The sequence below is a fragment of the Podarcis tiliguerta genome, assembly GCF_965153285.1.
Source record: "Podarcis tiliguerta genome assembly, chromosome: 3".
NCBI lineage: Eukaryota > Metazoa > Chordata > Lepidosauria > Squamata > Lacertidae > Podarcis > Podarcis tiliguerta.
In genome coordinates, this window is record NC_139536.1 from 49,620,695 (window position 1) to 49,645,627 (window position 24,933).

The 24,933-nt window shown below is 40.8% G+C and overlaps 2 protein-coding genes and 1 long non-coding RNA gene across 27 annotated transcripts in view; 2 read left to right on the plus strand and 1 right to left on the minus strand.

Annotated features, from left to right (window-relative positions):
* The window catches only part of PDE10A (phosphodiesterase 10A), a 186,784-nt gene extending 168,913 nt beyond the window's left edge, over nucleotides 1-17,871 (plus strand). For 12 of the 22 annotated variants that reach the window (XM_083434054.1, XM_083434053.1, XM_083434067.1 and 9 more), the window contains 8 exons: nucleotides 1-105; nucleotides 1,448-1,598; nucleotides 4,413-4,568; nucleotides 6,398-6,570; nucleotides 7,323-7,434; nucleotides 12,956-13,036; nucleotides 13,953-14,041; nucleotides 17,286-17,871. In XM_083434054.1, the coding sequence (XP_083290180.1) occupies nucleotides 1-105; nucleotides 1,448-1,598; nucleotides 4,413-4,568; nucleotides 6,398-6,570; nucleotides 7,323-7,434; nucleotides 12,956-13,036; nucleotides 13,953-14,041; nucleotides 17,286-17,400 (982 nt within the window). In that variant the 3' untranslated portion in view covers nucleotides 17,401-17,871. The remainder of the gene's footprint in view (nucleotides 106-1,447; nucleotides 1,599-4,412; nucleotides 4,569-6,397; nucleotides 6,571-7,322; nucleotides 7,435-12,955; nucleotides 13,037-13,952; nucleotides 14,042-17,285) is intronic. The other 10 variants (XM_083434059.1, XM_083434051.1, XM_083434058.1 and 7 more) reach the window with 1 other exon arrangement.
* Nucleotides 17,872-20,865: 2,994 nt separating this feature from the next.
* LOC310674696 lies at nucleotides 20,866-23,920 on the minus strand. Its single transcript, XR_014509703.1, has 3 exons — nucleotides 23,906-23,920; nucleotides 23,114-23,270; nucleotides 20,866-21,097 (listed from the first exon to the last, which is right to left on the minus strand). It is a non-coding gene; the product is annotated as an uncharacterized lncRNA (long non-coding RNA).
* The window catches only part of LOC310674645 (uncharacterized protein C6orf118), a 31,503-nt gene continuing 29,793 nt past the window's right edge, over nucleotides 23,224-24,933 (plus strand). For all 4 annotated transcript variants that reach the window (XM_083434183.1, XM_083434181.1, XM_083434182.1 and 1 more), the window contains exon 1: nucleotides 23,224-23,333. The gene's annotated coding sequence lies outside the window, so the exon portion shown is untranslated. The remainder of the gene's footprint in view (nucleotides 23,334-24,933) is intronic.

Here is a 24,933-nt window from a genome sequence, read left to right on the forward strand (position 1 = left end):
GCACAGAAATGCAGACAGAAAGGAAGACAGGTTGAAAAAAGAAGATTCCAGTCTTTTGCTGTCAGCCTTGAGCCTTTATGTGGAATCTGATGTTTTGGAGGAAGGGTAATTAGAGCTTTTAGCCTAGACACCAACTTTGAACAGGTGGAGTGTGGGGGGTGCAGGGGATATGTAAATATGATTTGCAATATGAGCCAAACTGTTATAACTTAACTTGAATGTACAGTGGTGCTCTTGAACCACTAGAAGTGTGTTTTTCTCAAAATAATTACCAAATAAATAAATAAATAAATAAAAGCAAAGTAGGCTGCTGAGAAATTACTTGCAGATTTTTTTTTTAAGCTCATGTTCCAGGGTCATAGTTGGAAGCTCTGTGGGACTCTGATGTGGACATGCAACTCTGCATGTGCAGAAGCTGTCCTACCTTCTGTGAGTTGGGAAGCGCATCCCAAGAACTCTGCAGGGAATAAGTGAAATATTGCCCTTCTTTGTATGTGTGTCAGCTTCTACATGTGTGCTCTGGAGCTGCAATATTACATTGTAAACCATTTCTCTTGGAAGTGGAAATTTGTACTGCAGTTTTGCACCCAGGGCAAAATGTTAACAAAACATTCACATATACACTTCCAGCGAGTAAGGGTGACAAAGCAAAGGAGTGCTGCTTGAAGCCTGTGTCTTCCCTACCAGGATATGAGGCAGTAGTAGAAATGGACCATCACAGTTCCCTCTGTCACTGTAGAGAAGGACCAGCAGCAGCAGAAAAGTGAGAACTGAGGAAGGAATGAGAGTATAATCAGTTTCTTTAGTGGTATTTCTGTACTAAGACAATGAAGGGAACCTACATTTGATATCCAAGCAGAGGTGCATCTGCTTTCCTCTTTTCAGCTTGGCCTCCATTTAGATGTGAACTCAACTTGTGTGCGGAATTGTAGGCTAGACATTGTTTGACCAACATTCTTCATTCTCTGCAAAAGCCAGTGGCATTGAATCTGCCATTGACCTTTTTTCTTTAACCAGAATGTTTTGAAGAGCTGGAAAACTTTATGTGGCCTTCAGTTAGCTAACTTATTATTACTTTTTTTGGGGACGACGACGTGAAAATGTATTATTTCTCTGCAGTACACAAATATATTTACCATGGCTGCTAGGGCAGAGAGAAGAGAGGAACATCTGAGCTTGCAAGGCAAAGCATAACTTCTTGTTGAATAGATTTTTTCTTATATCATTATAAGCTCTGGTTTTGCGTTTGCAGTAGATTTTAAGTAAACAAGGCCAGTAATTTTGAGGAGAATTAAAATAAACTAAAATGTTTTCTAATGTTTGCAACATTATCAGTGGAACATTAAATAAAGTTTAGTGTAAAATCTCTTTTTATTCTGTTTGGTTAAAATAACTTACATTTTTTTCTTTCACTTGCTTTATCTCACCATTTTATTTCTTTTTAAAGTTTTGAACTAGAAAAACTATGTCGATTCACACTGTCTGTAAAGAAGAATTACCGCCGTGTGCCCTATCACAACTGGAAGCATGCAGTTACAGTTGCGCATTGCATGTATGCTGTTCTTAAGAATAACTACAGGCTTTTCACAGACGTAGAAGTAAGTTTAGATTTTTTCCCGTATCAACATTCATATCTCAGACACAATGTGTAATTTCATGTTTTGATCAGTGTAAAATTATATTCAGCATGGAAAGGGATTTTAAATATGAGAAATTTTTCATTTATTGTGTATACTATACACTATATCCCACTGAGTTCAATGTGACTAAGGGCCAGGCAAATGTGTATATTATTGCATCCTTAATCAATTGTACATCTGCATCTTGAATTCTGTATACAATTGCAAACAGAGCATGAAGGCAGGACATGATGTTGTTCAGAAAAAGAACACTGCTGGTTTGAAATAAGGAATGTCTGCACTATTTTAAAAAGCCTGGGACCTTGACCTTACTTAGATATAGCTAGGTATAATAGTGATACATAAAATCAGACATAGTTTGAGAAAACCCAAAAGGGCACAGCAGGGTTAGCTAACCTGGTGCCTTCCTGGTATTGCCAGACTGCAACTCCCACAATCCCTGATCATTACTAGCTAAGGCAGATCAGGAGGATGTTGCATTGGCTACCTCTGGGGTACAACTTTGGATAACAAAGGACATCTCCAGATTGTACTATAGTAAGCCTGCAACTTATGCACATTTAATTTGTGCGCATTCAGCTTTACACACAAGGCAAAAATTAAAAGGGGCAGAAAGGGGGCAGTTTCCCAGGGGAAATGATTTTGGCAATCCTACCCATCCTTGAACCCAATGGGTTTTGACTACACACGATTTTGGCTTTAACCACGATCCCTGGAATAGAACCCCCCGTGTAAGTAGCGGGCTTACTGTACACTGACCTTTATTTTAGAAAACTTTATTTTAGAACATAAAACTTCATTTTAGAACATGGTAATTAGACTCATCATGAAAATGAATTAAAATAAGTAGTAGAAATCCAGGGAAGCTGCTAGTAACTAAGAAGGGCATAGCCCTCTCTCTGGAATCATCCCAAAATTAGAAGGTGGCCAGAAGGAACTGAAATATTCTTCTGTGAAGGATCACCCATTGGTGTCCAGAGGCTGGGCTTAGCTTTATTCCTATAATAACTACAATCAGTGAGAGATCACCACCAGTCCTCATTCCGCTTCTGCTGGGACAGCAGGATTTTCTGTTCTAAACGCCATGCAATACATGATGACCCTTAGCCTACTCTTTCTCTAGATTCTCTTTCCACCTCCTCTGTCTCCCTCCCACATCAGGAAGGACAGGGAAAGGTGGGGGAAGAGAGAGAGAGAATTGTACAGTGGCAAGACCAGAAAGCATTTAAATGTAAAAATAGTAGGAATGGTGCAACCAGATATTCTGCCCATTGGAGTATGGAAAGGCTTACTGTTCTCATTTTGCATATCCTGCTCCTATGAACAAGCTTCTGAACCCTGAGGCTCACACTCTGGTTGTGCCTGAGTCCAAAGGAGAGTCTGTCCCTTTCCAAGGAGTTTTCTTCCTCTCTCGTAGCAATTAGCTAGTTAACAGTTCAGTTTTTAATTGATATCTTAGTTGGGTCCTGGTGGCTTGGGGACTCCTCCCAGTGGAGATGGGGAATACAGCAAAGCCGGTAAGCCCTGTGCTGCATTTTTGTGGTGCCCCATTCTATTGTTTGTTCCCTCTGTATCACACAGTACTGACCACAGCCTGATACAATATATGCGGGTGCCACTAAATGTTTGTAAAATTCATGGCAGATATAAAAAGGTTCTCTTCTGTTGTTTTGGAAAAATAGCTGAATGTTGAACAATCAATGCAAGTACTATTTAAGGCACTGTACAGAACATAGCAGTGACACGCTCTCTGCCTAAAGGACTTATAATCTATTAAGGCGGATGTCAGGTGTCTGGAACAGAGTAACTGAATATTTGCACACAGGTGACGTGCAGTTTGCTCTGGTAAACAGTACATACAGCATACATGAAAATGCCTCCGTTGTAGTTATCGTGTGACTTACTATCTATATAGGAATATATATAAACAAAAAAGAATCTTGCGGCACTTTAAAAATTAAAAATATATATTGTGGCATGGCCCTTTGCAGACTATAATCCACATATACAGATGCATAAAGCATTAATCAGTGTGGGCAGGGGTAGCTAACCTCTGCCCCGCGTCCCAGAAGGTGCTGAACTACAACTTCTGTCAGCCTCAGCTAATGGTCAGGGATGATGGGAGCTGTAGTTTGGTAACATCTGGAGGACCACAGGTTAGCCACCTTTGGCACTGAGAAAAGCAAACAAACCAGTGAGGTCAGAGGGAAATAAAATTCAAGAAATATAAGCCATGGGAATTACACTGAATCTTAAATTTAGGTAAAATTGTTACAGTGATCATTCACAAAGCACTATTGATAGTAAAATAACATATGTGGAAAAAACCTTCTCTCTTCAGGCCACATGTTAGAGCTGAACCTCTTTTCAAAGTTTTAAATCAGCGGTTTCCTCCTGGAATTTTGCTTTAGAGTTGCTTTGCTCAAGAATGCTTACTTAGATTTGCAAAACATCAAGTTTGAAAGCAAACAGAAAAACCTAATTAGCATTGAGGACTAATACTGAAGTCATTTTTGCCAATGTATGATTTCCTAAATTTATTCATTGCACTTTGTACCGTAGTGTGAAGCAGTGCCTTGCAGATTCATTAGGCAGGAAAGATGATGAGATCCTAAACAGCTGCTGCCAGAAATTTTTAAAATATAAATAAAGCTTGAGGGTGTTTTACCTGTTAATGGAATTGTTGGAATGTTTGGAGGGAATAGAGTGACATCTAGTGGTACAAAATTAATCGGAACACTGATTACATATTCTGTCTGCTTACTTATCTAGCGAAGAGGACTTATGGTTGCATGTTTATGTCATGACCTGGATCACAGGGGTTATAGCAACAGCTATCTTCAGAAGTTTGATCACCCATTGGCAGCTCTTTATTCTACTTCAACAATGGAGCAGCACCATTTTTCACAGACAGTATCAATATTGCAGGTAAATTGCATTCCCAGTATGTTCTCTTTATGAGCAAAAGGTAAAGGGAGGCTTTGAATGCACATTGGATAGCTCCATGCATGGCTCAGTCTGCAGATTTCATAACAGCAGACCTCAAATGTTGTTTCAGCAGTAGTCATCCTTAGGCTAAAACATGGGTAGGCACACTAAGGCCAGGGGGCCAAATCCGGCCCAATTGCCTTCTAAATCTGGCCCATGGGTGGTCCTGGAATCAGTGTGTTTTTACGTGAGTAGAATGTGTGCTTTTATTTAAAATGCATCTCTGGGTTATTTGTGGGGCATAGGAATTCATTCATTTTCCCCCCTTCAATAGGGGTCTGAGGGACAGTGGACCGGCCCCCTGCTGAAATAGTTTGCTGACCCCTGACTAAGCCCTAGGCAGGAGTTTCAGCTCAATCTCAGTAGCCTTTTGTGATAGGAGCCATTTCATTTAAATGGGCCCAGCCTGCTTGAACAAGACTGGCTGCAAGCTCTGCACCTTTCTACAGGTTTGCAAAGAGTTCTTGGAAATACAATCTTTCCACTACAATTTTTATATTTTCCCTTTATTTCATGGTTTATTGTAGAATATTTATTTATGCTTTATACCCACCAGTCCTCTTTTGATGAGGCCCTACATGCTACATTAAATAACTGTATAATTAATATTTGTGAAACAATGCTTGAAACCAAAAAAACCCCCAACCATAATTACATTTAAGGAGAAATATTGGCATTACTTGTGTTTATTTACGATTTCTTAAATTTGCATTGTAGTTCTAAACAGTGTTTCAAATCCATGCTTCCCAGAAATTTACCTAGAGATGATATGAAGTAATGTGGTGCAGTTAAAAAACAAAAAGTGTCATTAAGGTATTTTCATAGATCCACACTGCCACCCAATCCAAACTTCAATCCAACTAATTGTTACAAACAACACAGGGATGTTGCTAAAATTAGCAACCCTGTATTGAATTCTTCCCCTCACCTGGTATGTGTACAGGCACCCCATCATCATATTGTGCAGTTGTCTGCCCCATAAACACCAGCCAATGACGTGGAGCAAGAAAACATAGCATCCTGATGTTACAACATGAGTTATTTGGTGGCATCTTGTAATTCATAGTTTCAACTAGGAAAAGGTGTGGTTTGCACATAAGGCTCAGCCAAACGATATATTAGCATGAACAAGCAAGTACAGTATGTCAGTACAAAGAGTGGAAATCACAGTCTTTTTGCTCCTCTCTGGTCCAGCCATGCTACCTAGAAGTGAGCCATGATTTGACTTAGTGTTATATGTGTACCCAGGCTTGTAGTTTGTCTTGCTCCAAACAAGCCACAAGCTCTAGCCAAGGCTTGTTCTCAGCTTACCACTTATTTTGGGGAGACAAACCATGTCTTAGCTCTGGGTAGCACAGATGTAGTAGAACTAGGGAGGAGCAAAGTGGCCCTGATTTTCATTCTGGGCACCTGACCTCTTGCTCATTTACATTTAGCCATAGTTTGGCTTAGCATTACATGTAAACTAGGTTGGTTTCTGTTGGTTTCTCTTCCACGAGATGGTTTTTGAAAAGTTAATGTGCCTAACTAAGCTTTGAAATGCTGTATCCGACTTCATAATGCTTAGATTGTTAGTAATACTTTAAAGCATGACGAGTTTTGGATCCAGTCCAGTACCTTTCGGGGATGTTGTCAGAATCTTGTATTACGTACAGCAGTGCTGTATGTTTGAATGTGAATCGAGTTTGAAAGACAGTTCTAAAACAATGGTTTAAAATAGTTCAAAATAATATATTAGCTTGTTCATTTTAAAAATTCTGTTTTCATAGCTGGAAGGCCACAATATCTTCTCTAATTTGAGCTCTAGTGAGTATGAGCAGGTGCTGGAAATAATCCGCAAAGCCATCATTGCTACAGACCTTGCTCTGTACTTTGGAAACAGGAAACATTTGGAAGAGTTGCACCAGTCAAGATCACTAAATCTTAAAAATCAAGCACATAGGTAAAGAGCAAATGAATATTTATAATACACTTTTAAGTCATGTTGTTTTAGCAGTGTCCATAGTTTTAATCTGCTTTAAAGTTTTGGTTTACTGTGTATTGATGTCCATATAAATCTTCAAAAATAAAGGAATCATTAGAAGAGTCAAACTGTTAGCATATGTTGTGCAGTGCCTTTAAGCATGAAATCTTATATGAACTTTTTATAGAAGTATAGTTGCAGAAACAAAAACTGAGCTACTCTCTGACATGCCTTACACAGACAAATAGATCAAAACTTGAATGCATAACTCTGCCACTTTTCTTAAGAAAGTTTTAGAAATGAGATCTGTGAAAGGTTACAGCAGGGTTTGGGAACCTGTGTATTTCCATTTGTTTCTGGACTACAACTCCCATCATTTTGACCAGGCATAGGCAAACTTTGCCCTCTAGATGTTTTGGGACTACAACTCACATCATCCCTAGCTAACAGGACCAGTGGTCAGGGATGATGGGAATTGTAGTCCCAAAACATCTGGAGGGCCGAGTTTGCCTATGCCTGATTTTGACCATTAGCCAGACTAGCCGAGGCTGCTAGGATTTAGAGTCCTGCAACATCTGAATATTAATCAGATTAATATTAATCTGAACATCAAACTTATTTCCGTAGCAATCTTAACTGCTGCTACATAAATATAAGAATATATTTTTAAACAAAATAGCAAATGTTACCTCTTTAAACTGCACAATAGCTTTCCAGTTGTTATATTCTAGGGATCGTGTGATTGGGCTGATGATGACAGCTTGTGACTTATGTTCTGTGACAAAATTGTGGCATGTTACCAGAACGACAGCTAGCGATATATATGCAGAATTTTGGGCGGAGGTACGTGCATCTTATTGTTTATATGTTGGCATATGTACCGGTAGGCATGTGCATCATTAAACCTAATTTTAGGTTTGGAGGCATCAAGTACTTCTGTTTCACAGAGCAATTCTACCAAGTTGTGGAAGGGAGGAGTTGGAGTGGACAAACCACAGAATCCAAAGCATTGCTGGGCTCACACTGGGGGTTTTATTCCCTCCTTCACCCTTTTCCCAGCGTAAAAAAAATGCAGTGGATCGTTATTTATTTAGAAAAAAAATATATAAACCCACTTTAATAATATTTTTTTAAAAAACAACAACAACCCCAAAGAGAAGTGCATTAAACAATATAAAACAATTATCATTAAAAGCATCAAAATTTATAGAGAAATACATGGGGCTAAGATTGTATGTCCTAGAATCATAGAATCATAGAATCATAGAATCATAGAGTTGGAAGAGACCACAAGGGTCATCGAGTCCAACCCCCTGCCAAGCAGGAAACACCATCAGAGCACTCCTGACATATGGCTGTCAAGCCTCTGCTTAAAGACGTCCAAAGAAGGAGACTCCACCACACTCCTTGGCAGCAAATTCCACTGTCGAACAGCTCTTACTGTCAGGAAGTTCTTCCTAATGTTTAGGTGGAATCTTCTTTCTTGTAGTTTGGATCCATTGCTCCGTGTCCGCTTCTCTGGAGCAGCAGAAAACAACCTTTCTCCCTCCTCTATGTGACATCCTTTTATATATTTGAACATGGCTATCATATCACCCCTTAACCTCCTCTTCTCCAGGCTAAACATGCCCAGCTCCCTTAGCCGATCCTCATAAGGCATTGTTTCCAGGCCTTTGACCATTTTGGTTGCCCTCCTCTGTACACGTTCTAGTTTGTCAGTGTCCTTCTTGAACTGTGGTGCCCAGAACTGGACACAGTACTCCAGGTGAGGTCTGACCAGAGCAGAATACAGTGGCACTATAACTTCCTTTGATCTAGATGCTATACTCCTATTGATGCAGCCCAGAATTGCATTGGCTTTTTTAGCTGCCGCATCACACTGTTGGCTCATGTCAAGTTTGTGGTCAACCAACACTCCTAGATCCTTTTCACATGTACTGCTCTCAAGCCAGGTGTCACCCATCTTGTATTTGTGCCTCTCATTTTTTTTGCCCAAGTGCAATACTTTACATTTCTCCCTGTTAAAATTCATCTTGTTTGTTTTGGCCCAGTTCTCTAATCTGTCAAGGTCGTTTTGAAGTGTGATCCTGTCCTCTGGGGTGTTAGCCACCCCTCCCAGTTTGGTGTCATCTGCAAATTTTATCAGGATGCCCTTGAGTCCATCATCCAAGTCGTTGATAAAGATGTTGAATAAGACCGGGCCCAAGACAGAACCCTGTGGCACCCCACTAGTCACTCTTCTCCAGGATGAAGAGGAACCATTGATGAGCACCCTTTGGGTCCGGTCAGTCAGCCAGTTACAAATCCACTGAGTGGTAGCATAGTCAAGACCGCATTTTACCAGCTTCTTTACAAGAATATCATGGGGCACCTTGTCAAATGCCTTGCTGAAATCAAGGTAGACTACATCCACTGCGTTCCCTTCATCTACCAGGCTTGTAATTCTGTCAAAAAATGAGATCAGGTTCGTCTGACATGACTTATTTTTCAGAAATCCATGCTGACTATTGGTGATCACATCATTCCTTTCTAGGTGCTCACAGATTGTTTGCTTAATGATCTGCTCCAGAATCTTCCCTGGTATTGATGTTAGACTGACTGGGCGGTAATTATTTGGGTCCTCTCTTTTCCCCTTTTTGAAAATAGGGACAACATTTGCCCTCCTCCAGTCTGCCGGGACTTCGCCTGTTCTCCAGGAATTCTCAAAGATGATTGCCAGTGGTTCTGAGATCACATCTGCCAGTTCTTTTAATACTCTTGGATGCAGTTCATCTGGCCCTGGAGACTTGAATACATCTAAACTAGCCAAGTATTCTTGTACTATCTCCTTAGTTATTCTGGGCTGTGTTTTCTCTGCTGAATCATTTGCTCCAAATTCTTCAGGTCGGGCATTGTTTTCTTTATCGGAGAAGACTGAGGCAAAGAAGGCATTGAGGAGTTCAGCCCTTTCAGTGTCCCCTGTTTGCATTTCACCATCTTCTCCTCTGAGTGACCCCACTGTTTCTTTGTTCTTCCTTTTGCTACGAACATACCCATAAAAGCCTTTTTTGTTGCTTTTAACCTCTCTAGCAAGCCTGAGTTCATTCTGTGCTTTAGCTTTTCTGACTTTGTGTCTACACGTGCTGGCTATTTGTTTGAATTCCTCTTTGGTGGTTTCCCCCCTTTTCCATTTTTTGTACACATCCTTTTTTAATCTTAACTCAGTTAAAAGTTCTTTAGATAGCCACCCTGGCTTCTTTAGGCACCTTCCATGTTTCCGTCTCATTGGTATTGCCTGAAGTTGTGCTTTTACTATCTCCCTCTTAACAAACTCCCAGCCATCATGAACTCCCTTTCCTTTTAGTATTACTGTCCATGGGATCTCACCCAGCACTTCCCTAAGTTTTATGAAGTCGGCTTTCTTAAAGTCAAGAAATTGAGTCCTAGTATGCTTGGCTGCTCCTTTCCGCTGTATAGTAAACTTCAGAAGAGCATGATCACTTGCGCCTAATGATCCTTCCACTTCTACCCCATTAACCAGGTCATCGACATTGGTTAGGACCAGATCTAAAATGGCTGTTCCTCTTGTTGCTTCTCCCACTTTCTGGACAATGAAGTTGTCTGCAAGGCCAGTGAGGAATCTGTTTGACCTTATGCTCTTGGCTGAGTTTGACATCCAACAAATATCTGGGTAATTGAAGTCCCCCATTACTACTATCTCCCTTCCTTTTGCATGCTTGGCCATCTGTTCCAGGAAGGCATCATCTATGTCCTCCGTTTGGCTTGGGGATCTATAGTAAACTCCCACAATGAGGTCACTGTTATTCTTCTCTCCCTTAATTTTGACCCAAATGCTCTCACTTTGGCTTTGAGGTTCTAAATCTTGGATCTCTTCACAGGTATACACATCCCTGACATATAACGCCACTCCTCCTCCTTTCTTGTCTGGTCTGTTTCTCTGAAATAGATTGTATCCCTCCATTTTTACATTCCAATCGTGGGACTTATCCCACCAGGTTTCAGTGATGCCTATTATGTCATATTTAGTTTGCTGTACCAAGAGCTCAAGCTCATCTTGTTTATTTCCCATGCTTTGTGCATTAGTGTACAGACATTGAAGTTCATTAGTCATTCCCCCGTGTCTCTTATTTAAGGATTCTTTCCTCCCACCACTAGGTCTGCTTGCTGTTTGCTCCATTTGGTCTATGACATTTGGATGATCATCTTCATCAATTGATAGACTCCTACCTTCAGGAGCACTGTCTCCCTCCCCCACATTAGTCAGTTTAAAGCCCTCCTGATGAGGTTTCTGAGTTTTTTGGCAAAAACATTCCTCCCAACCGTTGTGAGGTGCAGCCCATCACTTGCCAGAAGTCCATCTTCAAGAAACTGCAGTCCGTGATCTAAGAATCCAAACCGTTCCTGTTTACACCATTTGCGAAGCCAGCTGTTTACTTCCACTATTTTCCCCTCTCTCCCTGGGCCACGTCGCTCAACTGGGAGGACAGATGAGATGACGATTTGTGCATTTAATTGCTTCAATTTCCTGCCCAGAGCCTCGTAGTCTCTTTTGATCTTCTGGAGGCTATTGCTTGCAGTGTCATTGGTTCCCACATGAACCAAGAGGAAGGGGTATTTGTCAGTGGGTTTTATGATTCCTGGCAGTCGTTCAGTTACATCTTGGATCTTAGCCCCGGGGAGACAGCACACTTCCCGAGACATCTTGTCAGGCCCACAGATCACTGCTTCTGTTCCCCTCAGTAGGGAATCCCCTATCACCACTACACGCCTCCTCTTAGGTTTGGTCGGGGTTCTTCCGTGAGTGGTCCGTTCCAAGGTCGCCTGCACATTCTCTGAGGACTGACTTTGCTGTTCATCTTCATATACCTGATCGACTGTAATCAGGGAGAGATCCTCAAATGGAGTCTGCTCTTCGTCTTCCATGCTAGGGGAGAGGACCTGAAAGCGATTGTGTATTTCTAAACAATCAGATGTCCTGATGGGCTTCCTTGAACAGAAAGGTTTTAGCAGGCATATGGAACAGTACAATAAGGGTACCTGTCTACTGTTATAGGCAGGGAGCAGCAAAGCACAGGAGCTCTCACACTGAAATACTTATTACATATGTGGTGCAAGTTCCATAGAGTGGAGTGTTCGAAGAGACACACAGGAAACAAAGCAACCTTATGGCTTTATATATTATATAGTAAAACTTTGAATTTGGCTTACTAGTGAATCAGCAATCAGTGTAGATCTTTGAGTAAAGGTATAATGCTGACTTAATCCCACTCCTGTCAGTAATCATGCTGCAGCATTCTGCACTAACTGCAGCTTCCAAACCAACAGCAAGGGAAGCTCCCCACAGAGTTTATTTCAGTAATCCAGTCTTGAAGTTACCACTCCCTGTACTACTGTGGTCAAGTTACCTTGGTCCAGGGACAGCCTCAGCTGTTGCACCAGCTGAAGCTGAGGAAAGGTATTCCTTGCTACAGAGGTCACCTGGGCCTTTAGTGAGAAAGCCGAATCCAAGGGAACACCCAGACCGCTGTTCTTTTTGGCCTCACCCACACACAGCTATTTGGAAAGAATTAAAGCAGCTGTTTTAAGCCTAGCTCTTGCAAACAAAGAGCCTGTATGTACCACAGCAGATTGCAGGTGGGGGCACACGTTTGAATGCTTCTCCTCACAGAAAAGCTTCCTACATCTACAATACTCGCAGCTCAGGGACAAGATGAGACTAGTACCTTCCTCACTGAGATCTAGAGTTTGTAGAATATGGAAGATCGCTCATCCATATCAGCCACCACTGGCAATTTGTGAGAATCTGTGAGAACTATGTCTTTGCATTGGGACATGGACATTTTTCTTCCTGTTTGATTTTTGTGGGACATGGGAGTCGCAGAGACTCTGTTTCTCACACAAAAATCCCCTCCACCACCACCCCAGTGCTGTCAAGGTACATTTGACCCCATCTATCAGGTTCAACACATTCATGAAGGAAAGGACTGTCAGCAGATATTGGCCACAGTAGCTGTTTGATATTGGAAACGTCAAATTTAGGGTCAATATGGCCCTGAATAAAAACTCCAGGGTGTGACTGGACTGGGTGGTGGGCGGGATGACAACATAGGAGGGGTTATTGCTTTCTTGCCTTGCTTGTGGGCTTTCTGGAGATAACCTAACTGGCTGGACTAGATTTCTCCTTGGTCTGATCCAGCTGGGGTTTTCTGTGCTGAAAAATCATTTCCTTCAGTTGTTTTTCTTAATCCCAAGCCACTGATATTAATATATTGAGTTCTAAGTACCTGTTTGTATATACATGAGAAACATTTTTGGACCAAATAACCTGGAATAACCCATTCTTTGGTCTTGCACTTTATTTTAGGGTGATGAAATGAAGAAGTTGGGTATTCAACCTATTCCTATGATGGACAGAGACAAGAAAGATGAAATTCCTCAGGGCCAAGTAGGTGTAAAAATGTTTGACCTCTCAAAAAGCTGCTTCTGGGGCTTGAGGGATCCTCTGGCCTGGTGTGGAATGAGGAAATTGGAGAATCTGGCAATGTTAGAGCGAAGCCAACAAAACTAGAAGGGGCTGCCAAAGCTTATTGTAATAAGCAGGTACTTAAAGATGGCTGGAATTCTATGGAAGTCTGGTCATTAGTTTGTGGGTGAGTCATCTCCCCTCTCCCCCAAAACCCAGAACAAAAAACCCAAGGAAATTACTCACTTGCTTATCTTCTGTTGACTTTGTGACAAACCCTAGTAGGAAATATAAAGATGGTTTTAAGCTGGAAGCTGGAAATACTGAAAAAAATAGGTCTGGTGCCAACCTATGAGAATAGGGAAGGGTCGGCCAAACTGAGGGCTCTTCTTTTGCATTCAGAAGGTCACTGATTCAGTCCCCAGCCTCTTTTGTTAAAATTATCTCAGGTAAGAGTGCTAGGAATGACCTCTCTGTACCCAAAAGCCTAGAGAAATCACTGTCAGTAAGAGTAGAAAATACTGGGTTAGATGGACAGAGTCAATACATGGACAGATAACCATATACAAGGCTAAAAGAGTGTTAGAACACTGGACATTCTTTTTTAAGGTTCAGATTTTTGAATCACTACCATAACTTTCAGTTCAGGCTTCAGAAGTTGTACAACTGCTGTACTTACTTGAGCTCTGTTTTTCTACTAATCTTAGTAGCAAGCTTGTTAACATACCCATGAGTAGTTACTCTAGGGGTCCGTCCCCCCCATTTATAAGACTGGAATTGCTAATAACAAATATCCAGACAATTTTCCTGCCAAGTAAATTTGTTACATCACCTTTCCAATTTGCTTAATGCAGCTTATGTTGATTTTTATTCTGTTCTATTTGATTTTTTTTTCCAGATTGGGTTCTTCAATGCTGTAGCCTTGCCCTGCTATAACACCCTCTCACAGATCCTCCCTTCCACTCTGCCACTACTTCGAGCTTGCAAGTAAGCTATAAAAGTTTGCACAGAATCCTTTTTCCAGCTGCAGACCACTGCACATGCTATCTAGATATTCTTTCTGAAGTATAAAAGTTGACTGGGGGCGAGGTAGCCAGTCCTCCCTGGTGTTAACTAAATACCGTCTAGAACTGAGTAATTGTAGTGCATGTGCAGATCCTTGACTTAATGCAGAAGCAGCTCAGTAGATGAGATGGGCCCTCAACACAAGCTTCCTGGCAGGTACGTCACAGCTGCTTACTGGGAGGGAGAGGTGCAGTCGTGGGGGAAGTCAGTGTGGGTGCTTCTGCAGGAATACCAGACTGGCTCTGCCAGTTTGCCTGCACAACACTGACCTTCCCTCTACCTTACCCTCCCTTTTCCCTCCTGAGAAGTTAGTGTTGCCGTTCTGCCCCACCACGGAAACCACTTCTGACTTTATTAATGCTTTGTCCTATGCCTCGTGGTGGTTTTATCCTTCAAACCCAAATAGACAAGCTATAGGCATATTAAGAATGATTTGCTACTTAAAGGGAATATGGAATCGATGGAGGCACAAGAGAAGTGGCCAGCAGTATCAACCATCGTGTTTTATTTATAAGTTTACTTGTACACCACTCTTTGGTCAAATTATAAATCTTCTAAATAAACAAACATAGAACCCATCAAATGTGGCAAGCATATCCATGTTTTAAGCAGATAAATAAGCATGGAGGTTTTCTTGTGTGTCCCACCAGCATCTAAAGATGGAACTAGGGAGATGGCCTGATCTGCTTAGGTCTAGTCTCAGGAACACGCTGCCTAGGGCAAGAGGCTCCTTTGCTCCCTCTCTGATGGTTTTGTGTGAGTGTTAAGACCTTTTTGTTTTAGAAAGCTTTTGGGCTATAACAAGTCATTGTGACCCTTTTGGGTTTAGATTTTGAAGTTGTTTGTGGAAAATTCCTTTTTACTTTTTGCTGGTCTGTTTTAATTGATTTTTCAAAAAGGATGTTTTAGTGATTTGTGCTTCTGCATTGATATCCTTTTTGCTGTGTTGTTTCATTGGTTTTGGGTGTGGTTTGCTGCCTCAGACATGTTATGGAAAGGTGGAGTAAAAAAATAGCTTAATCAAAAAATAAATATTGCCATCACTGCCATCTCAGCCCAATGTTTGGTGGGTGTACTGATTACATGTCTTAAGTTAATTGCCTTCACCAGACAAGTCACACTTCTCAGCCTAACTTGCCTTTCAAAAATAAAGAGGATTTGGAGATGTTCCATAGTTGACTTTTTGTTCTTTTTTTCCTTGCATTTCCCTGTAACTTCTTTACTTTTGTGTGTGTTTGGATTATACAGTTAATTAAATTATAATAATATCATTGTACTTGGGGCTGTAAGCCCTGCTTATTCCTTTCACCAACCCTGCCTACCTGCCAAGGTCTTTGCCAATTCCCCTCACTCACACTTGGCCAGCCCCCTCCCTTGACACACACACACACACACACACACACACACACACACACACTTACAGCTCACTCTAATCCTGCCCTCTTTTAAAGGAGGAAGCCGCTTCAGAGGGTGATTTTCCAAAGAGCCTCCCCTTTCTCTTAAACCTCGCTGCACCTGCATTTAACGGAGGGGACTAGGTGTTTCACAGAGCAGTTTGCCAACATACACCTCATGACCCTCTGATCTATCCTGGTGTAGTACCGAGCACCCAGATCAGGCCCACCCACCCCATCCATCTAAGTTTTGGTAATATATATGTCAGGTCAGCCTCTTCATTCATGAACAAGTTGTAGATGTGCATGATCTTATTGTGCATTGATCTGGCATTCAGTAGCAGCAGCACCAAACCAGAGGACTCAGCGCATAAGCTGCCAGTAACTTCTAGAAGAGTGGCAGGGCTGAAATGCTTCCACCCCAGCAGGAAGAATATGCTAATTTCACTATGACAGGCAGCAACAGTTTAAGGCGTGTCCAATATGTGCATGACCATGCATATGTGCATCACACCAAAGACAGAAGTGACACGAAAACATCACAAAAAGAGGCAGGGCAAGGGCGGAACAGGGTGTTTGCAGGCTTTTTCAATTGTGTTTCGAATGTGCATGATTTCACTTAAACGTGCCTCTGTAAAGTAGCAACCGAAAGGTAAATACCCTTTAGTGACAACACCACCACATGTGCCAGAGTTGCTGTTACAGTGAGTCATGCTCTGAGTCATGTTCCAGCTGTATGCACTCAGCCAGCAATCAAGCAGTATCACTCAGTGCAATCAGGAAAAACACTCACTTTTCCGCAGGCAGATATCCAACACGACAAACAAACTGATAGCTAAATTCCAACTTGATTCCCCAGTTAAATTGCACTTTGATTTCCCAGCATGTGATAGCTTACTCATTAATTTGATTAGCAGGACTCTCTGTACGTGGTGTAGGGGGGAAAAACATATTTAAGAGCGATGGAAAATAAAACATTTAAATTAATTATTCTTGGAAAATAAGGTAAGTGAAAGGCAATGATGGGTTCTGTTCAGTCTTAGGGACTTCACTCTGGATTTGTGTAGTGTTTGCTCTTTAGCCTTTTCTTTTCCTGAAAGTATCCCAAAAAGCAGTGGAGGTTTAAGATCAGAGTTTTCCTTCTCCTAGATGGGCTACTTTCCTACATTGTCAAGTCCTATCTACCCCTCATTTCCCTCTAGAGCACTGCCTTCTTAACCGCTGGACCCACTATTGGTCTCATCCGTTCAATCAGCCAGAACCTGCTTTTGCATGCAGGGGAAGTCCCTAACTCACTGATGATTTGAGACCCATCGGCCACCCTTACCTGGTTTACCTGGCCAGCTGAAGCCATTCCTGGGATGTGGCCACTGTTGCATGCTGATGGCTTCTAGAAGCCACAAGTGAGAGCTGAGTGTTGGGTGGGGAGCAAAGGTGGACAAACTACCCCAGAAGGAGCACAACATGTTCCCCACCAGAGTTACTACCCCTCCCCTAACACCCCATACACCCAGGTATTAGTAACCTAATTAGTACTTATAATGAGACAGAAACCCATTCAGGCCAAAGGTAACAGATTTGAACTTCTCAGTAAATTGTAACTGAGTGGTTTCATTCTGGAGTCTCCTTCTGGTTTGAAAAAAAAATCAAAGGGCCTACTAGCGATCAAGCCCTATGAAATATTATTGTTGCTGACTTTTGTATACCATAGATATCTTATTTTGGAAATAAAGTAATTTTATGTTGAATGTTGGCTCTTTTTGCCTCTCCAGGGAAAATCTTAAACAATGGGAAAAAGTGATACGAGGAGAAGAAGCATATGGATGGATACCAGCACAGACAAATAGCCCTTCGACAGATGTGCTACCTGTGGAAATTACAGACTGATTCACATTTAAAAATTTCTTTGAGACTCCCACCACCTTTTAAGGCTTTTAAAAGGATAAATACTGCAAATTCTAACTGGGAAGACTTGTGCACCTTTCTTTTCTTTGCTGATCCAGCGTGTACAGAGAGACTGACGGACAACTCAACTATTGCAGAATGAGCTATCAAAGCAAATGCTTGGCTTGTAAATATAAGACTGCCTTTTTCTCATGGGCTACTTTGCTGAGGCCTTAATTTAAAATTGTTGGGCAAGGAAGGCAAATCTTGGGTGTTGCTTTTGAATTTTGTCTTTGTAGCAGAGATTTTCAGTGGTACTTACAACACTATACTGTGGCTGGATTTAATGCCAGTTTCACTTGGGGAGTTCTTGGCTATACATAGGACATTTCCACATTGTTATTGTAAATGTTTATGTTTGATCTCTGTGCAATCAGCTCAGACGCTACCAGAAAATATCTGGGACTGAAACTATCTTTGAGTTTACAGTACTTGAATTAATCTTGCTGCAAATGTGGGGGGGGGGGGGGAGGAGGAATTTAACATCCAGATAGAAGACTCCAGAAATTATTCTGTTTACATCATGGAACACTGCTCTACTGCAAACATGTTAAACATTTGAAATGTATAACCAGTGCTAATTTTCTAGAAAAAGAGGTGCCAGAGCTTACCATGGACACCTCCCATGTTCTCTTACAATGGCAGTGGTGCCCACTTGAGAGGTGCTGGAACTGGGTTCCTGTGCATTCCCTGAAAAAAAGCCCTGGGTATGACCTATGGTTCTTCAAAGTGATTTCATCAGCTATAATATGTGCCCATTTTTACACTGGAAATAATAGAATATGTGCCTCTGATAAGCAGAGATGTAGTTGTCCTGTAAGGTACCAAGAGGCCTTCCTGTCAACATTAGTAAGAGTAATGGGCTTAAATTTCAAATTTGGCAACAGAAATCTGCCAGGTATTTAAATTTATATTTTAGGAAGTATTAGAGACAAGTCTCCAAATCCCAACTAATCCACAAAAAACAGGACCTTCCAGACAAAAGTCGTATTTATCAGAAGTTTTCATGGTACCATCACTGTAAATGAAACTAGGTTTTGCGTTGGTCACTAGTACTGTGTGCGTTCTGTTCTGCCCTTCCATTTGAATTCCCAAACAACTGAGAGCTTTTAAAAAACAAAAACAAAAAACCCACCTTCCTTAGTATTGTAAGCAGGTTGCCTTCTTAACCAGAGAGTGATTTGGAAACCATTGCACTTGAATACTGTGAATGAAGGTCTGTACTAACTTGGGCCCCTATTCTGCAAATAATTACATTATGTGAAGTCAGTGTATACTTCTTTGCAGAATTGAGTTTCAGACCTAGTGCAAACATTTTAACCTTAATAGGCATGTAGGATGTATAAATAAGCCATTGAGTTTAATCCTCACTCCTCTGACCTCAGCAAGTTCTGTTGTTAACTTGAATGAATTTTGAGCTAGTATATCCTTTTCTTTCCCCTTTATCTTACACTGTTCTCTCAAATCTCCCAGGTATGTAAAGTCTATGAGTGGCGAGGGAGCAAGATTGCACTTTCCTATGGGCCTGGCTGCCATTTATGTACTGTATGTAACATTTAAATGACTGTACATAAAATGTCCACCACGTATAGGCCTGATCTGCACAAATCACATGCTGTGTGTGATGTGTGTGTGGCGTGTGTGTGACTGTGGAATGGCCATGTCCATGTTGGCCTGCTTACTTTTGTGGCGATGTGCACCACTGCAGTGCAACCCTTGTAGGCATGGCCGACAGGAAATGCAGCTCTCAAGAGTCACCGCCCCTGATTTAAGACATGCATGTGAAGAAGCGGTAGGGGACACTTTACTAGTGCTTTTTCTATTGCTGCTTAGATGTATCCTCAACAGTGTGACAATGAAATGGAAGGTACTGTGAGAATATCTTTATGCAGGTTGATATCTGAGAGATGGTCTAATAACCCTGAAAAGAACTGGTGTGCCAAGTTCGTTACTTGACAATAGAATCACATGCTATAATTCTCGGAGTACTTTTTTGTTGCTGCTGCTGCTGCTGCAAAACTTTAAATATAGCACAATCATTAAGAGTGAACCCTTGCCATTATGGAGGACTGTTAGAAGCAGACTTCGTTCTCGCCAATGCCCTGTGCAGAATAAACTACTCTTTTTACAGTTCACATACATAGATCCTATGGTAGATTTGAGGCAATGTTGCTTTAGCATAATATCTGTTAGTTTTTATCTGACTAATAGACAGTGCTGACTTTTTCATTGTTGTTCAACATTTTGTACAGACTGTACTGTCAGTACATTGTTCACAATGCTGCATTAGCCCAAAAATATTTATCTCCCCCCCCCCCAATCAAATGGGTTTCCAAAAAGATTTGCTTTAACAGCAAATACTGTTACAAGTTTGTATGTAAATGTGCACTATCTGGTCAGAAATATAATTGCAGAAATATGTTTGAGCCTTTGTTTTACACAAAACATTTAGATTTAAATCTGTGCTTTGGGGGGGTCTTTTTAAAGACCCAATTTGTTGAATGGATCCAGTTGACTTCACTGCCCTAAGGGTAAAGGTCTTCTGCTGATTCACTTTAATCATTCTTATCGTCATATATGGGCATTGCTGCCCAGCAGAACCGAGTCCCTATTAAAGAAAGAACATAAACTAGTATGATCAGATTTTGTTCATTCGGACAACTGCATGTATGTGTCTATGTATGTCTTATATTTTTTTTTTCTGATTAATGCAATGCATTCCTATGCACAGTATGCACACACACACCCTAGAAAAATGACAGAGTTAGTAATGCAAGAAACGGTTCCAGATATGTGATATTTTAATTTTTTTTTAATTGCCAAATATTCAGACTTCAGGCTGGTTCACACTGTAGTGGCAATGGTACATATGGTGCAGCTTGATATCTATGCACCCGATGACTATATTAGGAGTTGTTTGGTATGTGTGGGCACTACACCAACCATCTATTCTATTCTATTCTATTCATCTGCAAGTGAGGGCAACCTATTTCCATAATGATGACTCACATTTGAAAGGGGGGGGGGGGTTATTGGTTTGTTTTTGTTCATGTCTATTACGTATTTTGTGTTTTTTTCCTTTATTTTTAAGTTGTGAACTGCCCTGAGATCTACGGATGAAGAGCAGTATACAAATTTAATAAATTATTATTATTATTATTATTATGGAAATAGGTTGCACTCACATACGCAGTGATTCCATGGATGGCAGAATCGCAGGCTGCCTGCAGATGATCAGCAGATGCACTTTACTCTTGTCTGCCATTGGCACTGATTTTTTTTAATTTATGGTTTAGGTATATATACATATATCTATCCTTTTATGTTCTATCCCTTCCTCCACAGCAACTTTTAACCAGAATTGAGTTGTATTCCTTTTTACAATATAAAAGAGTCTCAGAAGTTAGGTAGATTGAAGTCATTTAATGTTCTTGGCAGTATTACGTAACTGCTATCTTTTTACAGTGTAAAATTTACATGCTTATATTAAGTACATGCATAGCCTTCCATCTCCTGGGATTTTGTTGCAATTAGGCGTGTTTTCGGGTCACATGGCATTGTCCCAGTCCAAACTTCAGCCTGCAAGTAGATGCTTGCTCGTCATTTGTGTCACATTTGGAGCCACCCTGAATCATTTCGCCTAAATAAAAGTTGAAAGAGGCCGCAAGCTGTTAACCATTTGTGGAAGAAGTTAGAGGAAAAAAGGTTACAGAGGCCACAAATGCAAATGGATGGTGCAGTGGATGACATAATGGGGCAGGGCTGAGGAGCTGCCCCTCCCCATACCAATGTCACTGCAGTTTACATGGTTGACGCTGGGGGAGCACAGCGCTTGTACCAATGGAATCGATTGTGAAGCACATAATTTGACAAAATTCTGTATTCTCTGGTTTGTGTTAACGGGTCGGCGAGTCACTTGCTCAGTGAGTTCTAAAGCTATATAGAATATGTAAGGCATTTGTTTTCATAAAAAAAAGTAGATGACCTGTAAGTCTCCACGTGGTTCTGGCAAGTTTTAAAAGCACTGTGATGCGGTCCCCTTGTTGTGCAATGTGTAAGGCAACCACATTTGTTCTGAGGACAACAGGTCATTCTCCCTAAATTGGCATTAGGAGACACAGAATATAGTTCTAATATAACAACCGATCAAAAGCACACCAGAGTAATTTTCATAGTTTGCTGACCAAAAAACTGTGCTTGATTGTAATATGGGAGTGCATTCCATACATTGGGTACTGGTGGTGCTGTGGGTTAAACCACAGAGCCTAGGGCTTGCCGATCAGAAGGTCACCACGATGAGGTGAGCTCCCGTTGCTCGGTTCCTGCTCCTGCCCACCTAGGAGTTCGAAAGCACGTCAAAGTGCAAGTGGATAAATAGGTACCACTCCGGAGGGAAGGTAAATGGCGTTTCTGTGCGCTGCTCTGGTTCGCCAGAAGCGGCTTAGTCATGCTGGCCACATGACCCAGCCAATAAAGCGAGATGAACGCCGCAACCCCAGAGTCATCCGTGACTGGACCTAATGGTCAGGGGTACCTTTACTTTTACCTTTTACTCCATACATTAATAACGTAACTGGTTTGTAGATTTAGATCCATGTTTTTCCAGGTTCTGGTGGGTTGTTCTGGGAAGAAAAAAACTTCAGAGGCAACACTATCCAATTTTATTATATCTAAGGAGTTCAGTGGGAAGTTATGTATAATGCTGAGGAAACTTTGTAAAAAATATGCAAGTGCAATAATTTAAATAGGTCTTAACTTTGCATCTATGAATTATAAATACTGTATATGGTATGTAATATTTTCATGTATTCATTTGCAGTCTTTGTATTTAAACGATCTCAAATCTTTACAATTATGTTTGTACAATAGAACATAAATGGTTTATTATGGTCTAGATAAGTTGTAAATAAGTCTGCAAAACCAAACAGCCAGAACATATGCATATCTGGAGTCCTATAGTGAATCCTATTTCTGCTTTAACAGCTGGCTGTAATGCAGCAAGGCATCTTCTGTGGATATGTAATTATACATATAAATATATGTATGATACATTAAATATTTAGAATTGTTCATAATTTTAATTGAATTATACAGACGTATACATATATACATGTTGTGAATATTACTGAATACAGAGATTTTTTTTTAAAAAAAGCATCTTGTGTTCATTTTTATTACAATTTCTGGGGAGAAGTGGGAACAGAAACCTCTGCTCAGTTTGTGTAGTCTCCCTCTCTATGTGTCTATAGGGGGAGCTGCATAAATAGTTCAATAAGGGTGCATAATCGAACTCACTTTTCTTGCTAATTTGAGAGGACTGCTGTATGATGTTAAGCGCATGGAAGCATTTTTGTGTTTTCAAAAAATCCAGCATTAGTTTTGTTCTGATTGTTGATCATAACAATATAAGCAGCTTGGAAACTCTTCTTTCTGCTGCTGTGGGATTTTTTTGGCTCTTTTGACCACCATCCTGCCTCTCATTCATCTCTACCTTACTTTGCACCACACCTTAAAGTTACTGTGTTTGATGCACACATATTGTATATTATGAATTCAGAACTTGAAAAAACTACCGCAAGCAATCCTATCTTGGAAAGTTTGCTATATTCAACACTTTTCAACCAGCTATCCTTTCAAACAAAGAAGTTGGACTCACCATTAAGAAGTTAAAATATCCTCTGTTGCAAATAAAGATTATCTCGTGGAATATCCAGGAACTGGGATTTTGCTTCTGATCAGGCCTGGTCACGCATGCATTGTTGTTTAACAAACACAGGCAGTTTAAATAGAACTTGGAATGTTTGACTGGTTTCCTTGGGAACGAACCAGCATAAAAGCAGCAGTTAACATCTTATACTTTGTGGAGTTTGTGAAATGTAAGTGCACAGTTTAAATGCATTTTAGTAATCAGGTTTGTTAGAGTAATTGTTGGGAGTTTTTTTCCTGTTTTGAACAAGTAAGGAATTGTGTTGAATGAGTAAACAGTAAAAGCAAGACGCCACAAAAAAACAACACATATCTTGCTTACTTGAAGCTGGAATTTCTTGAAAGACTGCTACTTGTTAATTTATTTTTCTTCCATTATATTTAAATTAAAAATTAAGTTTCTTGCACTTAGCCATGCTGGTGTATTTATAGGTAATTTCTTACAAGATGACCCAAGCAATAAAATGTGTAGTGTTTTGCTATGTTTTGAACCTCTGCTGTTTTCTAAGTGATTGAAAAGTGTTTATTGGTAGGAAACTCAGAAATCACGTCGAAGCTCAGAATTCCAACATAACATGTGGTGGCCACATGGACCAAAAGAGATTGGGTGGCGCTGTAGTCTAAACCACTGAGCCTCTTGGGCTTGCCAATCGGAAGGTTGAAGTGAGATGAGCGCTGCATCCCATAGTCACCTTTGACTGGACTTAACCATCCAGAGGTCATTTTTTTTTTATTTTTTTACCTTTGCACATGGACCATTTCTCAACCAATCCTTGGCCAGGAGGGAAAGGATCATCTATGCAGTGTCTGGAGGCAATGGAGATCATGATCTAAGCAGAAAAGGAACTTTGGTCTTTCCACTGTGGAACACTTCAAGCCACAACACACAGGATGGGCAGGCAGACCCTGTACCAGACAGTGGGTGCTATTTAGGGATCTAGCAGGCTGACTAAAGGATATGATGGGTACACATTCCCACCCTTCCACTTAGAATAAGTAATAATAATTTTATTATTTATACCCCACTGATTTGGCTGGCTATAAAGACTTTTAAAAGACATCTGAAGGCAGCCCTGCATCAGGGAAGTTTTTAATGTTTGACATTTTATTATGCTTTTATATGTGCTGGAAGCTGTCCAGAGTGGCTGGGGAAACCCAGCCAGATTTGTAGGGTATAAATAATAAAGTTGTTGTTGTCATTTCCATTAAATCCTATAACTTGATCCAGCCTTCATTCCCAAGGTGGATGTTATTTCCCACATAGCACAAGTAGTGATTCTTCATTGTGCCCAAACACCCTACACCTTGAGAAATGCGAGTAGCATAGCTGGCATGTTAGTCTGAAATTTAAACAAAAGGCATTCATTTGTCTTTGCTTTTTTCAAGTAGCCCTTCTTTGAATAATAACAACAATCTAGCCTTACCACCTGAAAGTGCATTTGGATGCATATCAGCCTACTGGTCCCTAGTAAAATAGCCATCTTAGCAGGACAGGCTTAAGGACATATACAAAACATCCATGCGGTTCTTATGACATGTATTCACTAAATGCAATAGCTCGCTGCAGATGACAATATAGATAGAATAAACACATGGAAAGTGGGGCAACCATTGGCCATATCTCAAACATCTGTGTTCATACAAAGCTGTATACGGATCCTATGTGTACAACAGATCCTATGGGTACAACTTATATGCAAGCAGCCTGTACTCTGCATTTTTGTTTTTATGTACATAGACTCTGTGCACAGGTTTGGCCAGTGAGCGAAA